This window comes from Ochotona princeps, chromosome 12 (genome assembly GCF_030435755.1).
Source record: "Ochotona princeps isolate mOchPri1 chromosome 12, mOchPri1.hap1, whole genome shotgun sequence".
In the NCBI taxonomy this organism is placed as follows: Eukaryota; Metazoa; Chordata; class Mammalia; order Lagomorpha; family Ochotonidae; genus Ochotona; species Ochotona princeps.
In genome coordinates, this window is record NC_080843.1 from 64263713 (window position 1) to 64282877 (window position 19165).

Here is a 19165-nt window from a genome sequence, read left to right on the forward strand (position 1 = left end):
GAGCAGACCCGGACTCTGACAGCAGTCACTGAGCCCCAGGCAAGCACTGCCTTTCCCCTCCTCTTTAGTGTGCAAATAGGCACTGCCACAGCTGGGATGGACCAAGTTCTAGACGCCAGAGCCTTGATTTGGAGTCAAGAAACTGTTTGAGAACAGCTTCCATTGACAACCACTTACCACAAAGGTCCATGGCTGCAAGCCTCAGTAGCACAATACAGCTATCAACTAGCAAGAGCAAGCTGCCTTTCTTAGCCCACTGTGAACCTCAGCCTGCATGTCTCAGGTCTTGTAAGTATAGGAGAATGCAAAGCAAATCATTTTGCTTCAACCAAGAAAACCCTACCATGTCTGTATAACTGGCTAATCCCAGGGACTTTCTAAAATTGAAACTGAAAAATTACACATTGTAGTGAATTAACACATTATACCCCATAAACCTGAATAGTTATATGTCATTTAAAAAGAAAATGGAAGAAATCCTGAAACCAGAAAAAAAAATCTTTAAAAGCTACTCCTTCCAAATAGTAAAACAATGTAGTATTTGACTCTGAATTTATTTTAAATGATGCTACCTTCTTGTTCCTCATTAGATAACATTTGTGGATCAAATTATTGTTTGTTTTGTTTTAACAGATTGAGAATAGGCAACGCTAAAACTGAGTTACTAGGTTGGAAACAATATAGGCAAAGAAAAGGTATTCAACAAATACAGGTCACATCAGAGAGATGCAGGAAAAAAAAAGGCTCATGAGTTAGCCACAGAAAGCACGTTTCCCTATTCTGAAAAAGTGTGTATTAGCTTCATTTCCAAATAAACGCAAGTCCAGAACCTGCTAGGTAGCAGGACTCAAAGCATTTGGTATGGAAGGGAAGACACTGTTTGGAATGCCTGTGTCCCATACTGAAACACCTGATTCTAAGTCATGGCTCTGTTTCCAATCCAGCTTCCTGCCAATGCTCCTCGGAGGCAGCAGGTGATGCCCAAGCAACGCTGGGGTCCCTGCCATCCAAAGTGGAGACCTGGATTTAGGTCTGGGTCCTCCCTTGGGCCTGAGCCAGCCCCGGCTGTGTGTGGGCATCTGAGGAGTGAATCAGTGGATATAAGAACTCTGTCTTTCAAATAAATTTTAAAAATTAAACAAGGCTAAACACACACACACACAAAGAACAAAATTGAGCACTTCTGCTTGGAAGTAACAACAGTGTCTTGGGCATGTTTTGCAGATGGAGAAAACTCGGCGGAGATGTGTACCCTCCACTTTCAAGGAAAGAAAGCCTGCTTGTCCCTGGACACTATGACTTAATCTGTAATGGAGCACTAGCACTAGACGCCTGTCATCCATTTCCACACAGTACATGAGAGAAAACCACACTGAGTTTAACACTTAATACCTTTGTTACTTCAAACATTGTCCTGAGACCCGGTATTGATAAGATGCTGTAATTCAAAGCAGAGATTTAATTTAAACAGCAAATGAGAGAATTTTCTAGAAGAATGCTAGAATGTACACTGTTCTACACGGCTATACATGGCTGACTCTAAACTTGACCTTGACTGCATAAGCTTTTGGGGTTCTGAAAACAATTTGGCTGCCTCGTCTGCTCCATGTGCACACAGTAACCCTGCACACAGCACAGGTCCCAGGAGGATGTATCTGCTTGATTCTCTCACTCTCTCAAGACCCTCCGAACTTCACCCTTTTTCCCTAGTGCCCAACATTTCTATATGCTCACCCAAGGTCTACAACAGCCCCCACTACTATCTTGGGCCATGGAGAAGGAGGCCGAAAATTACAAAAAAAAAATAGGTTGGTGGGCAGGGACAAAAACTTGGCATCTTCAGCTCATATCAGGAAAACAAAGGGTCTGACCTGCTATGCTGGAGCTGCCAGTTGCATTTCTGTTTCACAGAAGGCCTCGGGACAGTGGTCTGAGCATCTCACTGCCCCAGTCAGGTGCCACGAGGAAGCCCCAACCAGGCCCAACAACGCTGAGGCAATCTGACGTAGGCAATCACCCTCCGAGAGAAATCAGTACTCCATAAGAATCACAAAATGCAACACGGGGCAGGGGATGGGATTAACTACTCTATTTTTTTTAAAGAAAATTTGCTTGAAAGGCAGAGTGACCGAAGGGAAGGAGAAGTGAAAGAGCAGGGGGAGAGGAAGATAGTATAAAAGAGAGAGAGAGAAAAACAGAGAGAGAGAGAGAGAGAGAGAGAGAGAGAGAGAATCTCTTATCTGTTGCTTCACTTCTCAAAAGTCTGTAACAGCCAGGGCTGGGCTGGGCCTAAACTAGGGTCCAGGAACTCCATGTGGACTCCCACAGGAGTGGCAGAGACCCAGCTCCTCAAACCATCACCTGCGGCCTCCCAGAGTGCACAGTAGTAAGCTGACATTAGGAGTGGAGCCTGGGCTTGAGCCCACTATGTGATGCAGCTGCTCCAAGCAGTGGTTTAACTTCTGCACTAAACTTTTGCCTCTGGGCCAGGCATGGTAGCCTAGTAGCTAAAGTACTCGCCTTGCATGCACAGGGATCCAATATGGCCACCAGTTCTAATCCCAGCTGCTCCATTTCCCATCTAGTTCCCTGTCGGTAGCGTTAAAAAGCAGCCGAGGACATCCCAAAGCTTGGGAGCCTGTGCCTGTGCCTGTGTGGGAGACCTGGAGGAAGTTCCTGGCTCCTGGCTTCACATCAGCTTAGCTCAAACCGCTGCAGCCACTTGGGGAGTTAACCAGCAAATGAAGAATCTTTCTCTCTGTATCTTCTTCTCTCTGTAGATTTGCCTTTCCAATAGAAATAAATAAATCTTTAAAAACAAAACACTTTTGCCTCTTAGTTACATTTTCTGGGGTGGAAACAATGATGGCAATTTAAAACTATTTCTTCAAGCATCTTTCATATAAGGCCTAAATTAGCAGAAGCGATTTTTTTTTTAAAAAAAAAAAGAGATTTATTTATTATTTTTATTGGAAAGTCAGCTCTACAGAGAGGTGAGACAAAGATTCTCCATCTCCTAGTTCACTCCCCAAGTGGCTGCAACATGGAGCTGAGCTGTTTCAAAGCCAGGTCTTCCATGTGAGTTCAGGGTCCCAATGCTCTGGGTCATCCTTCACTACTTTCCCAGGCCACCAGCAGGGAGCCGGAAGGGAAACAGAGCAGCTGGACATGAATCAGTGCCTGGGTATATGCAAGGGGAAGATTTTAGCCACTAGGCCATTTTTAAGCGTTCCTGTCAAAAAGTTTATATGTGATGGACTAAACCTCAGTACTTAAAGATTATCAAGTTAGCCTTCAGCATCAACCAAGGGTGAATAACTTAAGCTTCACCATGAACCAGGGAATTGGTATATTGTAAGTTATGGCTTTGATAGAGTAAACCCAATTATCTGTACTGGACTCATCCTCACAGATCCAGGGCTGGCTTCAGGAGACCAGAGGCCCACAAAAGGGACAGAATGGAAGTGTCCGGCTACTGACAAGTGGACTGTGAAAGCTATCTGAGAGTTTTAGATTTAACTAGGGCTCAATTTATAGCTTCTTGATTTAACTAAGGCTCAATTTATAGCTTCTTAGAGATTTTTTAAAGAAATAGATTAGCTTAGGTTTTTTTTTTTTTCTTAAGATTTATTTTTATTGGAAAGGCAGATCCACAGAGAGCAGGAGAGACAGAAAGATATTCCCTCTGGTAATTCATTCCCCAAGTGGCCACAATAGTCAGGACTGAGCCAATCTGAAACCAGGAGTCAGGAGCCTCCTCTGGGTCTCCCAGGTGGTTTCAAGGTTCCAAGGCCTTAGGCCATCCTCCACTGCTTTCCTAGGCCACACGCAGGGAGCTGGATGGGAAGTGGAACATCTGGAACATGAAACAGCATGTATATGGGATCCCAGGGCATGCAAGGCAAGGACTTCAGCCACCAGGCTATCTATCGCTCTGAGCCCTGACTTAGCATCTTGAAGTTGACATTACTTACACAAGTTTTCCCCCTGGACTATTTTTCTTTTGTGTGGAAAGGTAGTCAAAGGAAAATGTTAATTGTTAAAGGTGGATGTCAACCCAAATACAATGAGCTTCAAAAGAAGTGAACAGAGTTAGAAAGTTAATAAAAAAAAATCAAGGCCACTTGTATATAGCGTTTGCTTATTACCTTTCCACTTAACTGCCTATTTGGGATTAGAACAAGGAAATGAAGTCATTCTGGAATTGGGGATTGTGTTGTTTGATGCCTGGAACAAGACAGGAGATGCAGTCAGATAAAAGGAAACTAGTTTTTCTGTGCTCAGCAGCCTTGAGCTCTACTGTATTTTTATAAGACAACACCAACAAACTTCTCCTAGATAAGAATCAGTGCATGGTAGCTGACCTAATTGTGCTGCCAGAGCAAAATATTTTGGAAGAGTGCAAGCTGAAGAATATTAAAATAGTTCTGGATAATTGAAATATCATGCTTCTAACAAAAAATATTCTTTAGCCAGCTATCCCATACAATAAATCAATTGTTTTAATAAAGGGTAGGTTAGTTTGGTCCCTCATGAAAATGCTGGCGAAGAGGACAATTACGCAAGCACTTTAAAGGCACTCCAGGTCTAACTTAGTATGCTCTATTAACAGATCTTCATCCACAAAGATGACAGACTTCACGGAAAAAGTGACTGAATTACCTCATTCTCTTCTGATTCGTCACAGCCTAGGTCTTGAAATGGAAGTGAGAGACTGGGCAAAGAAAGAGGAAAAATGTAGGAAGACACAGCCACCTATTTTTTTTTCAAAAGTGCTTACAGGAGTATATTTGAACAGGCAAGTCTGCATGGTACTGCAATTGAAAAACTGTTTCCAAAAGGAGCTAAGTATTGCAATTGAGAACCAACCCTTAAGACTGGCCCAAAGCAAGAGCGAGGAATTGCAACATGTAGAAGCGTCCCTGCCAGGTGCCACCATCAGGCAACAATGCAGTGGCACCTCCATTCCTATTTGCTCTTTTAGAACACTTCTCGGGAGTTCCAGGTGCATCCTAGTATCGCACATCTCCATGAATGTTTGACAACTGAAATCAGAAGATGGGCGGTTGTGGGTAACCGGGGACAACACGTTTGTTCAGCACGTGGAAGAATAGAACAGAACATGTATTGTAAGGCTGCAGTTCTGAAAGAGGAATCATAGCTCAGTACTGAAGTCTCAAAGGAGTGGGCAGCCGACCGTCGGAGAGCACGTCAAACAGCACATGGAGGGGTGGGGACTGTGGCATGGCCGGTGCAGTGGTGGTGTGGGACGCCAGCCTCTCATTTGGGAGTGTTAGCTGAAGTCCCAGCTATTCTGATGTCAATCCAGCTCCCTGGTATTGCATGTAGAAGGGAAGAGAGGATAGTTCAAGTGCTTGGGTCCTCTAGTCGCTCGGGTGGGAGACCAGGTTCTTGGCTACTGCATTTGGCCTGGCCCAAGCCAAGACTGTTGTAGGCACCTGGAGAGTGAACCTGGAAGAATTCTTTCTCTGTCTCTCTATTGCTCTGCCTTTTAAATGGATAAAAAACAAGTTTTTTAAAGGTCCATGGAAATCAATGATGAGATAAACCCATTTCAATGCAAAAACTTTGGAATCTATACATACAAAGGATCTTTAGAAAGTTCATGGAAAATGTGGATTATGAAAAAGGCAACACGTGGGCTTCATAGCTTTTTGCAATAATATACAATTATCTTTCAATTCAAAATTTTTATGAGTGTCTGTGGGTTTTTTTAAAACAAAAAATAAGAGAGCTATCAAGAGACGGTGACTGCGAGTCCACCTGCTGGCTACTTCCCAGATGTCCAAAAGAGCTGCTGCTGGGCTGGGGCCAACACCAGGAGCTTGGAGCCCAATCTAGGTTTCTCATGTGACAGGAAGGAACTCAATGGGGTCTGCTCTGATGTAAAGTTGGGTCAGGAACTGGAGCTAGGATTCAAATCTAGGCACTCGACTGTGCAATGCAGGCATTTTAATTACTAAACATACATTTCCCCATAAACGTTCTGCAGTGCTCTGAGATAAACCTCCTAACTGAACTTGCCTTAGCAACAAATATTTCAATCATGGAGTATAATATGAAATACAATAATCAGAGGGGAAATGTCCAAATAAAGTCACAAAAATTATGTCTTTGAAGAAGAGGTGCTACAAAGGAAACATTACAGGTGATGCCTTAAACAGGCAATACAAACTGAGCAGCAATGAACCCAGGTGATAACCAACACCTGCTATTCTCCCTATTTTCTTCAGCGAGACAAAACAAAAATGCATTTTGGGAAGTGCCTGTAGAATTTAGGAGTGGCCTTTCCTGCTTGGTCCATAGCTGAGATACTGCAAGGCTCCCAGGCGAAGTTGATCGCCTGTGGCGCCCGGCATTAGGTAGCTGCCAACAATTGCTGTCACTCACCCGCTCCCAGCCACCCTCAGTGCTACCTCCTTGGCAGGAGCCCTATTCCAACTCAGCTGGCAAGCTCCTCACAAAGGAAGAGACCTTTTCTCTTTCCATGTAGTGGAGCTGGAAGCAGGGCTGTTTGCTGTATCCTCGTTGAGAGGGAAATGGTGCTAATTTTACAGTGTGAGCTCCTACAAAACAGGGCCAAACCAAGTCCTGGTGGAGGGGCTAGCTGATTTGCCTCTGGTCCTTGTACTTGGGATACACTGGGAAAGAGCCAGAAAACAGACAAGGCGGCACACAGAGACTCTGTCATCTACAAATGCTCGCTTTCAAACAGAAGAGGTTTTTGCTAAAGAACTACTTGGCAAATGGTGTCAATAAAATGTGTTTTTTCATGACATTAAGAGACTTGAATCAAAACACTCTGAGACTAATGTATAAGCATGTAACCGCTTCTCAATCACTATAAATGGAAAAAGCCCTTCTGATGAGCTAAGACCATGTTCTATTTGCCTAAAACAAACTTACCTTTGCAAAACCAAACAAATTCAGAAATGGAATACTGGCCTTTAAGACAGCAAATAACAGAACTAATGTTTCCTTATAGTGCATCTAATTAGATTAAACAATACATCCTTTGGCTATTATCTTGAATATTCTCCTTCTACCACTTACAGAACACAGTTTCAGCACACAAAATGGGCACAGTGATAAAGCAATTAGGAAATTGCAATTAATTTTTACTAAGAGTTGAAAAACTCAGGGAACAGAAGGAGAACTAACAGGCACTGTAAAATCCTTCCTTCTTTGTCCTGCATTAGGTATCACTGGTTGTCAAGATCATGCCAAAATGAAGACTTTCTCAAAAGACATCCTTAACTGTCAAGCAAGAATAATTCTCAGAGAATGGGAGAAAAGGAGAGATAAAAGTGAAATTTGATGTATTTTCCCGGAAGGTGTGGATTACAAGTCTCAATTTTCTACCTGAGGGTCCTAAAATAATTACAGCAAGCATAAAGCCAAGTGAAGGGCCTCAGTTTTCAGGGAAGTTGGCAACTGTATGTGGAAAGAATTAGGCTCACCCAAAGCAAAAATCCATATCATCTCATTTACAGCCACCATTCATTTGCTTAGGGATGAAATGAAACTTTATTTTGTGCTTTGGTTGTTTCTTTGATGTTGTTTTTTTTACAAGATTATCTTGGAAACAGCATAGTTTAACAGATAGGAAAAAATTTGAGTAGTTAACACCTATAAAAATTATACTGTATGATGTCTTACTAGATTGCAGTATTTCATATTTAACTTATAATTCCATCTTTGTGGTTGATTTTTCTCAGTCTTATAAACTAATGTTCTAAGATTTTTATTGGAAGAATTCCAGTTGTAAAAAAACGAAGAACACTTTATTCCTGTCCTGAGGAATGACTTATAGATAAACAACTCTCTGGGATGCATGGGGTTGAATGCAGGCCCATGGATGAAGCGCTGAGCTTCAGGTATGAAAGAGAAATGTTTTCAGTCAAGCTTGCCTAACTCAATAGAAGGGGCCTGTGCTTAAAATCTCTTCCTTCTAGCCAGGCCACAAGGCACCCTCCCTCTTGATCGTCACAGCAACTCTCTCTCTCAAACTCTGTGTTGCATACATTTCCCTATCAAGATGAAGTGCAGGTTTAAAATAAAACAATGGAAGTCTTTCCCTGCGGGTGGAAGGACTCCTGCTCCTTCACGATACCCATGTCCCTTAGTGCCCTCTGTAGCAGGGGTCATGTGGCAGACAAGTACAAGGGCAGAGAAGTAAGACTCTGGTTGCTTCTTCATTCTTCCACTTACGCTCTCCATGCCACATCTTCCATCAAACAGGCAGTGGGGACCAGAAACAATCCCAGCCAGAAGTGTGCAGAGCTCAGGACCATGGCTGCCTGCAAGAGACCAAGAGATGGGGCACATGCATTAATACTTGTAGTCCCAAGCAGGGGGGTGGGACTTGACCAAACACAAACACTCCATAGCCCCCAAATCATGGACGGCATTATGTTCAGCAGAAGGTAGCCTGCACCTGCCAAGCAGAAAGCGGGGAGTGGGGTGGTGATTCCTCACTGGATCGCTGCTGCATCCGCATCCACTCTTTCACTTTCAGGCATACGTTGATGTGTCTTACACTGTGCCCCAAGTCCCAGCCCTGAGAACACTATCCTAAATCCTTCTGAAAGGGAAATGCCAGTGCCCTCAGATTACTATGACAGACTCTGCTCCTCAGAGTGCCTTTGATTCACTTTTCTATCAGCTCTATCAGTGTAAGAAGCGAGTATAGACACATTCAGAGCAGGGCAAGGGGTGCTGGCAGATATGTCTGGGATGTCTGCGTGCCTTATCTGAGTGCCTAGTTCGACTTCCAGCTGCTCCACTTCCAATCCAGTTTCCTACTGACAAACATTCTGGGAGGCAGCAAGTGATGGGTACCCCAATTCTCACCACCTACATGGGAAACTCAGATGGCACCTGGCCAGGCCTTGGCAGTTGTGGTCATTTAGGAATGGAACCAGTGACCAAAACATCTCTGTCTTTCAAATAAAATTATCATTTTTCTAATTCAGAAAAAGAACACTCATGTGACTACTATAATAGCAAAGAAATTTGAAATAAATGTTCAAGAGAATGACTTGTTTACAGCAGCACAATCTACAATAGCAAAGACATGGAAACAACCCAGATGCCCATCCAAAGAGGAGTGGCTAAAGAAGCTGTGGTACATCGACTCCATGGAATATTATTCAGCCATTAAAAAAATGAAATTACACAGTTTGCAACCAGATGGTCCCAACTAGAGACCATTATGCTCAGTGAAATAAGTCAATCACAAAAGGAGAAATACCTTATGTTTTCTCTAACATAAGGAATCAATCATGCAACTTGGAATGTATAGTGGTGGAGTCATGAACAATACCATATCCAGAAGCCAAGACACAGTGCAACGTGCATCTCTGCTTCCAAACAAAAGATGGACTCCCAATGAAAGTGTTGGACATATCTAGACAATGGGATGCTGAACTGTCTAACATTGTCTGTACCAGCAATGTCGGGGCACACTTAAATAGCAGACTGGTGGAATTGTAACTCCTTATGAAGAGTTGTGACATTATGGGAAAAATCAATCAGGGGTGGAAAAGGGGGGCAGGGGAATCCCAAACTATATAAAATTTATGCTAAATTTCAAAAATAAAAATTTAGAAAAAAAGAAAAAAGTAATATATATGTGCAAGATTTGATTACTGTATACAATCTTTATATACATGAATGAAGTACCTTTCTGCTTTGTTTAAAAAAAGAGAGAATGACTTGTTAAAAACATTTTGGCACCTATACATGATGGATTTTTGCACCACACTTAGAGTATAGAATTACATATTTCAACACAGAGATATGCCCATGAAAAGCAGGGGGTCTAATAGATACCTATCATGGGAGCTTGGGAAAAGAACTTTAACTTGAAAAGTTATTCCCAGATGCAGCTGAAGGGGTCCCGGTACTGTCACCCTCAAACAAGGTGTCATGGTATACTATTTATTTTAAATCAATTGCCCTTGGGCCCGGCATGGTAGCCTGGTGGCTCACGTCCTCACCTTGCATGCGCCAGGATCCCATATGGGTGCCAGTTTTAATCCCAGCAGCCCCACTTCACTTCCAGCTTCTTGCTTACGGCCCATGAAGACAGAGGATGATAACCCAAAGCCTTGGGACCCTGCACCTGCATGGAAGACCAGTGAGAAGCTCCTGGCTTCAGATCAGCCCAGCTCTGGCTGTTGTGGCCACTTGGAAAGTGAACCAGCAGATAGATCTTCCTGTAAATCTGCCTTTCCAATGAAAATAAACAAATTTTTAAATAAATAAATAAATTGCCCTTGTGGATAGGCAGACACGTACAATGTTTAACCCTGCAGTTCCCTTATCCACATGATGGTTGAATTCACCAAAGAGGAATGCAACCACTTCAGCCTTCTTCCTGTAATTTCACCTACCAGGAAAATCACACCCATCACAGACAGAGAAAGTGAAGGTCAACCACCACACCCAGGTCCAAACGAACAAAGTCACCTCTGGAGACCTACATGTACTTGACACTGATTTTCTTTATTTGAAAGCCAGAGACAGAGACAGCAACAAGGCCAGGCTGAAGCCGGGAAGTACAACCTCCATCTGAACCTCACACGGCAGCAGCGACCCAGCTATGGCAGCCATCACTGCTGCCTCTCAGGGTGCACACCAGTAGGAAGCTGGAACTGGGAGAGAATCAGATACTCTGATAAGGGATTCGGGATCCCAAGCAGTGTCTTAACTGCCATGCCAAACACCTGCCTCTGTCGCCGTTTAGAGCTAGGTGTTGTAAATTAGGACATATTAAACTCTGTAAAGGTATGCCTCAGAAAGGGTCCCACTATCCTGATTTTCACAGATTGAGATCTGAAGTCATCAAGACTGCAGCATTGAAATGTTTATTGACAAATATTTCATAATTACCATCTCTTTACCCACACCAAATATGATTGGGTAGGGTTCTAAACACTACCTTAAGGTGTGCACGCAGTTCCACGGAAAGAGGGCACCTTTCAATTAATACACCTTTGGCTAGTGACTTACAAAGCACGTACGTACCACTGTGGCAGATCCAATGGCAATGAAGTAGAGGCAAATAAGGTCTGGCTGAGTGGGAAAATGTGCTAAGTTAGGACAGTGGCTGGCCAGAGTTGGGCACAGGAGTGAAGGCTTGTCTGTGCTGTGCAGAAGTACCCAGGGTTTGAGTAACTACCAAGGACACCCATGTCTAGTTATGTCTTTTGCCTTTAGAGTTGAATGTCTTTATTTTCATCTAATAGAAAAGCAGAGTGAAAGAGTGAGAAACAGGAGATGGAGGGAAAGAGAGGGCTCTTCCATTTGCTGGCTTATTTCCCAAATGCCCACAAAACTGAGGCCACAGACTCTGTCACGGACTCCACACGTACAGAAAGGCGCAACGCACTTGCGTGATCGTCCGCTACCTCCCAGAACACATTAGCAAGAAGCTATGTCAGAAGCACAGCAACCCAGGCTGAAACAACAGCTCCGATATGGGAAGCGGTGTTCCCAACTCTGGCTTTAATTGTGTTACAATGCCTAGCCCCCTTTTGCTTATTTATTTATTCATTCACTTAATTATTTTGCTATTAACCCCTTCCCAGATAGTCTGAAAACATCTTCTCCCATTCTGTAATCTGTGTGCATGAGGATGCAAATTTGTACAGCTATTGCGGAAAACAGAGGTTCCTCGAAATGTTAAAGGCGGAACAGCCGCATGACCCAGCAGTACCAACAGGAGAATCCATCCAATGGAAATGAAGGCAGTCTGTGAAAAGATGTGGGCGCCCTCCCCCGCACGCTGCAGCACTCCTGATTAACAGTCAGAGACGTGTTCATTAGTATATGAAGAGAATACACACTGGAATACTACTCAGTCACGAAAAGAACCAAATCCTGTGATTTGAGGTCAAAAGAATTCATGCTGTGTGAAATAAGTCAGGCTCAAAAAGACAAATCTTACATGATTTTACTCACAGATGGAAACTGAAAAGGCTTATCTTGTGATGTTGAGAGTAGAAGAGTGGTTGCTGGAGGTGGGGATAGCAGGAGACAGGAAGTGACCAGCCAAAGGATACAATGTCCCAACCAGACAGGATGATTATGATTAACAACAATGTGTCTTCCACAGGCAGTAAGACATGTTCAGTGAGAGATACTGCAACTATCATGATGTGCTCATGATCCATTTTGTACTATGTACTCCATCATTGTGCAGTGTACACACTACATTCTATATTGTATAACTGTACATCTAACAGAACATCACCTTGCACCCCCTAAGCATGTATAATTATCAGATGACAACCAGAAAGCAAAGGAGGCTGGTGTCACTGGAGCTGAGGTCACTATGTCCCCACCTGGGTAGTAAATTAGCAGAGATGTAACAGACACAGAGGAGAATGGAGCACTGCATCTACTCCTCCATGGTATCCATTTTATAGAAGAAATGCCAAGCCTGCCACTTCCCCCTAGATTCTAAGATAAGGGAGTACAGTCACTAAGGCTCACATGGAGGCTGATCTGCCCCTGAGCCCTGCTGCCTTCTCCAAGGATGAAGAGGGATCAGGCCAGGCCAGCTGCTCTCTGCCCAGCACAGTCCCCACAGCCCCACTGCCGCATTTCATGTGTCCAACACCACAAATACTGGGCACCGACTTCAAATTCTAAGTGAAACAAAACCTGGAGAAGCTGCATGGTTACAAAAGCAAAAGGAAATCCAAGAGGGCAAGCGATCCATCTCGCACAGCAATCAAAAAAAACAAGATAAAATCAAGTCCACAAATACAAACTGCGTTTTTAAAAACACTTGTACCGTCACCTGTGTCTCCTTAACCCCACCTATCCCTCGTCTTTCTCTCCTAATTTTTTTCCCCAAAGAACAAGGTAGCCTCCACCTTTTTTATGAGGTTCCTGGAAACCTGTCTTCCATGCCTTGCAGGCCAGAAGCTGAATAAATCCCATTCTCTTTGCTGTGAGCCCTTTTAAGGAGGATGGCACTGTAAATTCCAAATCTGTTTGCTCAGGAGGGCTGTGTGGCAGCTCCAAGTTAGGAGTTAGGACTTGGCTTGGGGCAGCTGTGCTGTGCCCGAAGGCAAAACACTCAGAGCCCAAGGAATGACAGACTGGCCCTGACTCTTCAGTACAGCACAACAGAAAAAGTCATGGCCAGCTAAAGCACTTGGAAAGACCACACTGGCACACCACAGGAGGAGGAGGAGGAAGCATATTTGGGTTGAAATCTAGTTGATTGTTTTCTGCAATCCCTCATGCCGACTCCCTCTCCATCCGTTGTGCCTACAGCCTGGTGCCAATTTATTTTTAATTTGAGTAATGGGGGGGGTGGGGAAGGAGAGAGAACGCGGGCGAGAGAGAACGGGAGAGGGATTCCATCCACTGGAATCTCTTGCAGGTCCATTCTCTGCCTGCAGCAGCTATGAAGCGAGGGGGCCAAAGTCTGGAGCCTAATTCAGATCTCCCAAGCAGGTGGTAGGACCAGTTACCTGAGCCATCACTGTTGCCTCCCAGGGTCTTACTGGCGTGGTCAGGAGCCAGAGGCAGCTTTACCAAACAAACCCAAGCATTCCCATTAGAACCAAATGCCTGTCCCAGCATGGTGCCAATTTTAAGCTTTGATTTACTGCGAAGGTGGAGGTCATCTCAGTTGAATACTTTGGAACATTTTCTAAAGAGTCCCACCAACCACCCACTTCAGTCACCCTTGTGTGAATGCAAATGAATTTTTACATAAATAACCAAGTAATCCCAGAAGCACCTGCACACTTAAAATAATTTAAAAACTACCTCTAATCCCAATGTGTAAACAATTCCAGTTTAGTTCCTACGTCTAGGGAAATCTACACAACGAAAATCTGAATCCACAGCTTCCAGCACAAAAAACAAAAAAATTTTCCTATTATAAAGTCTCCTTTAAATAAACAACACAGTATGAACATCTTGAATGCTTTTTTTTAAACTTCCTTGAGATTGATCCACGCTGTTGCACGCATTTGTAACTTTCTGCTTTGATGATGGTATTCTGCTGTGTGAACGCAGCACAGTTTGCTTGTCCAGCTGCTGATGGACTCTGGGTGATTTCCAGGTTGGGTCTATTCTGAAGAGCAGGGCTGCTCAACATGTGCCTGTGTAAGCCTCTGTTTTTAGACATGTGTTTCCATTTCTCTTAGGTAAACAGCTGACAGTGGGGTTACTGTGTCTTACGGGAAGCGCACAATTAGCGTTACAGAAATGGCCAGAAAGTTCTTTACAGCAGGTATGTATGAGCAAAACAAATGCATGAGCATTCTGATGGCTTTAAACCTTCACCATCATGCAGTGTTAGTAGTGCTTGATGACAGCCACTCCTGTGACCAATGGTATCACCATCTCAGCAGCCACTGAAGACAGAAGCTACAAGAAAGTGGCACAACAGTTTTAGGGTAAAAAAAAAAATAACCATGAGGCAAACAAGAATACCCCCACCCAGATACACAAAATAGGGCGTGTTTTTGTTTTCAGTTGGTTGCAATAAACTTACATGTATTCCTCAGGCCTGGAAGAAGATAGTTTCCACTTTTCCCAAACAGGATGTGAGGTCATAGATTGGTGCCACTGCAATTTGCTTATTTCTAGGGAGAAAGGTGGGGCTCTTCAGTTTCTCTAATTGTTAACTGGGTTAGTGTACATTTATATTTCTGACTTGTCTCTTTAGCACTCAATTTTAGATACCAACTGGTTGTGCTAACCAAAAAGCTTACTGTATTACCTACCATGACTCCTATTCTACACCTTCCATTAACTTCCTGAAGCTGTTATTAGGCAGTAAAGATGGTAACTCTACACAGGGCATGCAGTGGGAAACGAGAGCTAGCTGGGCAGAGTCTTGGGAGTGTGTGACCCTTATTTTCAAGGTGAAAATTGGACAGGCAGGTTTAAAAACACTGCAGTGCAGTTCAGAAACTGGTAATCTTGATTTTCTTCCCCTCTCAAGAACACTGTAAGACAAACAAGGTGGGGCCCGTGCGTGGTTAAAAAGACGAATCCTCCACCTGCAGGTGCTGACCTCCCTTTTCAGAACCGGTTCATGTTCCAGCTGCTCCACTTCCCATGCAGCTCCCTGCTTGTGGCCTGAGAAAGCAGTAGAGGATGGCCCAAGTGCTTGGGACCCTATAACCATGTGGGAGACCTGGAGGAGGCTCCTGGCTCTTGGCTTTGGATCTGCTCAGCTCTGGCCATTGTGACCATTTGGCAGGTGAAACAGCAGATGGAAGATCTCTCTCTCTCTTCCTGTCTTTCCTTCTCTCTGTAATAGACTTTTTAAATAAAAAAAATTAATCTTAAATAAAAAGACAGGCAAGGCTGAGAAAAGACGCAGGGGTAGTCCATCTCCCCAGCCGCTCCACTGCAGGGATGGCTGTAACACTAGTTCTGAGCCAGCCAGCAAGGGTGAGACTGGGGCTTCTAGCAGTCAGATTGAGATCTGGGTGGGTACCCACAGCAAGCTTTGTCTTTACCTCATAGGATTACCCTGAGGTTGAAATGAATCAATGAAAGCAGTGCAAGAAGTGCTTGGCACATGGGAGGCACCACACATGTTACCTATAAGTAACTGAATTGTACCTATTAAATACAATCACAAATGACACACATCCTAGAAGTGGCCGGCAGGGATGAATAATAATTCCTGAATTAGTCTGGAAGAGGTAATGGGCCCAAAAGATGGGTGGAAGGGCTGGGCCGCATGCCATGGAATTCCCAAAGTACATTGCCAAAAAAGTGGCCTCCTGGTGACCAGCAGCGGGTAGAGGTGCAGATGAAAAGTTGAAACCCTTTCTTTAGATTCCAGTGTAAGCACCACTCACCTACGCTAGGCGGGTCTGCCGCCTCCTAGTGTTACTAGTTGGATAAGTTGACTTCCTGTGGTCATGCTTGAGGGTACATGTAGATGTTGCTATTTGATGATGACAGATGTCCAAGAACTTTGTGCCCAGAGTAGGACAAAAAGAGAAGATAAATGCTCAGGACGTACAGTGTGTGTCACTGCCCAGGTTACACAGCCCTGGGGTATCCAGGTCACAGCCCTGGGAAGGTAAAGGAAATTCCCAGTGTGAATCGGGTGCCAGAGCTGAGCTGCTTCTCAGGGGTTGAGGAGTACGGTGTGGTTTCTTGCCTCCGCCCTGCCAGGGCCAGCCCGTGTGGCTGTGTAATTAGCTCACCCTTTCAGGGAATTGAAAGGAACTGCAGATTTGGAGATGACCAGCAATTTTGGAGATGATTGGAGAAGCTTTCAAGCTTCTCCATAGGCTCCTCAGGGGAGGAACCCCAACAAGAGGCAGAAGGGAGAGGCTTCCCCCGTCCTGAGGGCCGGCCTCATAGTTACTGTAGGCCAGTGGCCATCAGTGTGGCTTGACAGCAGTGACCCCAAGAAGGACCAGCACCCCTTAGTCTCTGCCTTTCCAGTTGGAATTAATGAAGGTCATGATGCAAATCACATAATGAACAGGACACAAAAACAGATCCTAACATGAGATGCTCCCCAAATCTGAGAGGTGAGATACACACAGACAGAAGTAGAGCTCCCATCTGCTGGTCCACTCCTCAAGTGCCCACAGAAGCCGGCGATGTGGGAAGCAGAAGCTGGAGCTGAGAAATCTGGGTCACGGCAGGAGTCAGGGATGGGGCTACAGGAGGCCACTCACCACTGCCTCTGCAGGTCAGTGCTGCTCAACTCAGGGGCCAAAGCTGGGGCCAGGCATCCCAGCCAAACAGTGTAACACAGGACGAAGGCATCTTAAGCATGAGGCCAAGTGTCTGCCTTGGAGATATTTTATCTTTTTTTTTTTTTTTTTTTAAGATTTTATTATTATTGGAAAGCCGGATATACAGAGAGGAGGAGAGACAGAGAGAAAGATCTTCCATCTGATGTTTCACTCCCCAAGTGAGCCGCAACGGGCTGGTGCTCGCCAGTCCGATGCCGGGAACCAGGAACCTCTTCCGGGTCTCCCACGCAGGTGCAGGGTCCCAATGCATTGGGCCGTCCTCGACTGCTTTCCCAGGCCACAAGCAGGGAGCTGGATGGGAAGTGGAGCTGCCGGGATTAGAACCGGTGCCCATATGGGATCCCGGGGCTTTCAAGGCGAGGACTTTAGCCGCTAGGCCGTGCCGCCAGGCCCGGAGATATTTTATCTTACTGAGAAGTCCCCATCACGCACTCCCTTGGACATTCAGAGTATCCTTAAAAGGGTAAATCTAAGGAGACATTACAAAGCTCATGGAAATGAAGTTAAAAGATGAAGTTTACTTTATTGCAAAAGAAATTTGGAATTCATGGATAACTCCTCACCATATGGGTTTTCCATGAGCTTTTGAAGATGCTTTACAAGAACACATTTCAAAATTATTTTGCATCAACATAAATTTTTCATTTTCTGTTAATTTTTTGAAGTATCGCCCTATAATCTAGAAGATTCATGTATCTTAGGTTAGAGCAGCAACATGTCGGTATCTACACCCAGCCATGTGATAAACACGGCACTTCTCCCTGGATTTTCTATCTCATCCTAAGACTCGTTAAAAAAAAAAAAAAATGGATGAGCTCATAAGAAGACCATGAACATTCGCACAATGTATCTCCATGAGTTATTTTTGTCTATAACCACAGTGTTCAACTAGCATCATTTTTGAGACCCTATGCTGCAGGATGCTTGCCCAGACCTCTTCCACACTGGAGAAGCGTGGAATTCATGGTCATTAGCCCATATGTGGGTCTAAAAATAACTTACACATCAGGTAGCCAATCGGTGGCCACAGGACCTGCCAACCTTTTACTACATCACCATTCTCTAATCCAGGTTTCTGTTGGTTCTGGGTCACAGCTGTGGATCAAGGTTACCCTTGTTTCCGTCGTGGTGTATCTCTTGAGGGTGCTCCTCAATCCGCACCCCAGAATTGAGTTCTCAAGGAAGATGCCCAAGTGACAGCAAGCCAGCACTACAGGACAGGAGCTGCAGGAATGGTGTCAGTATCTGAGGACTCTGGATTCACGCAGATCCAGAATTGTATCTTGGAGCTTGTGGTCGCAACATGGAAGCAGGGTAAGTTGCCGTGCTGTGCCTCAGTTTCCCTTTCTATAAAGCCAAGAGCAGCAGAGCCCTCCCTGCAGGCTGCCATGTCTAGCACACAGTAAGGTATGCTTGTACTCTAGCTGACTCCATTCAACCAGAATCCCAAGAAGCCCTGGGGTTAAATCTTCATAAAGTAAGCATATACTGTTTCTTCCCGCTGCTCTGTCATCCTGCCCTTCCCCCACACATCTGTTCAGTGCTTAGGTGCTGGTGTCCTAGTGCTGATCTAGAAACAGCTCTGACTGTGGAATGAATTTGCTGGAGCAAATGAGTTCAGTGGCTGGTGCAGGGTACCAGGCATCTGAACCGTGCCAGCTGGCCGCGATCCATCAGCCTGCCTTTCCCGGAGCAGAACAATCTGGGGACCCCTTGATGAGACATTTTCTCCAATGTTTTCTTTAACTGACAACTGCAACTGAAATTGAGCAGCAGCTTGAAGGCCCCCAGGGACATCCCTTGCCTGTCGCATGCTCTCTCTCGCTGTTTGAGTAAAACTACTCTTCCGCAACAAAGTTCATGTTTCTTTCTTCCCTTTTTTAACATAGTTTCTGAGGAGAAAACAGTTGACCTGGTGAAGACTTCATGGTAACCCAAAGAAGACTGCAAAATCTATCCACAACACCAGATTCAGAAATGAAAAATCACGCTTTCTATTTTTAAAGTTGTTTTATCTATTCCAGGGAACCGATAAGTTGGACAACAGTCACCCATGGATCTTCCTCCCACAGTCAGGTTTTGAGCACTTAGCATATTGCCTAAATCTTGGCTACTCAGAAGAGTTATACAGGAAGGAGGCACACCCCTCCAGTTCTTACCCACGCAACTCTACCACAATGTGGTACACAGATTCAGGGGAATTACCCATCTACAGATGCATACAAGCATTTATCAGCTCATCCCCAAACTCTCACCAAGGGCATCCCACTAATGCTCAGGTACAACATCCTCACTTCCTCCCATACCTTTCCTATTGGTGACAAGCACAAGCGAGAGGGAAATCCTGGTTTAGCTTCTGCTCTGTCAATGGTTCT

General features: G+C 44.6%; 1 protein-coding gene across 11 annotated transcripts in view; it reads right to left on the minus strand.

Moving 5' to 3' along the window:
• LOC101536302 (phospholipid-transporting ATPase IB) overlaps positions 1–19165 on the minus strand; it is a 633219-nt gene that overhangs the window by 42702 nt on the left and 571352 nt on the right. For all 11 annotated transcript variants that reach the window (XM_058670954.1, XM_058670952.1, XM_058670953.1 and 8 more), the window contains one exon: positions 8233–8321. In XM_058670954.1, coding sequence (XP_058526937.1) covers positions 8233–8321 — 89 coding nt within the window. The remainder of the gene's footprint in view (positions 1–8232; positions 8322–19165) is intronic.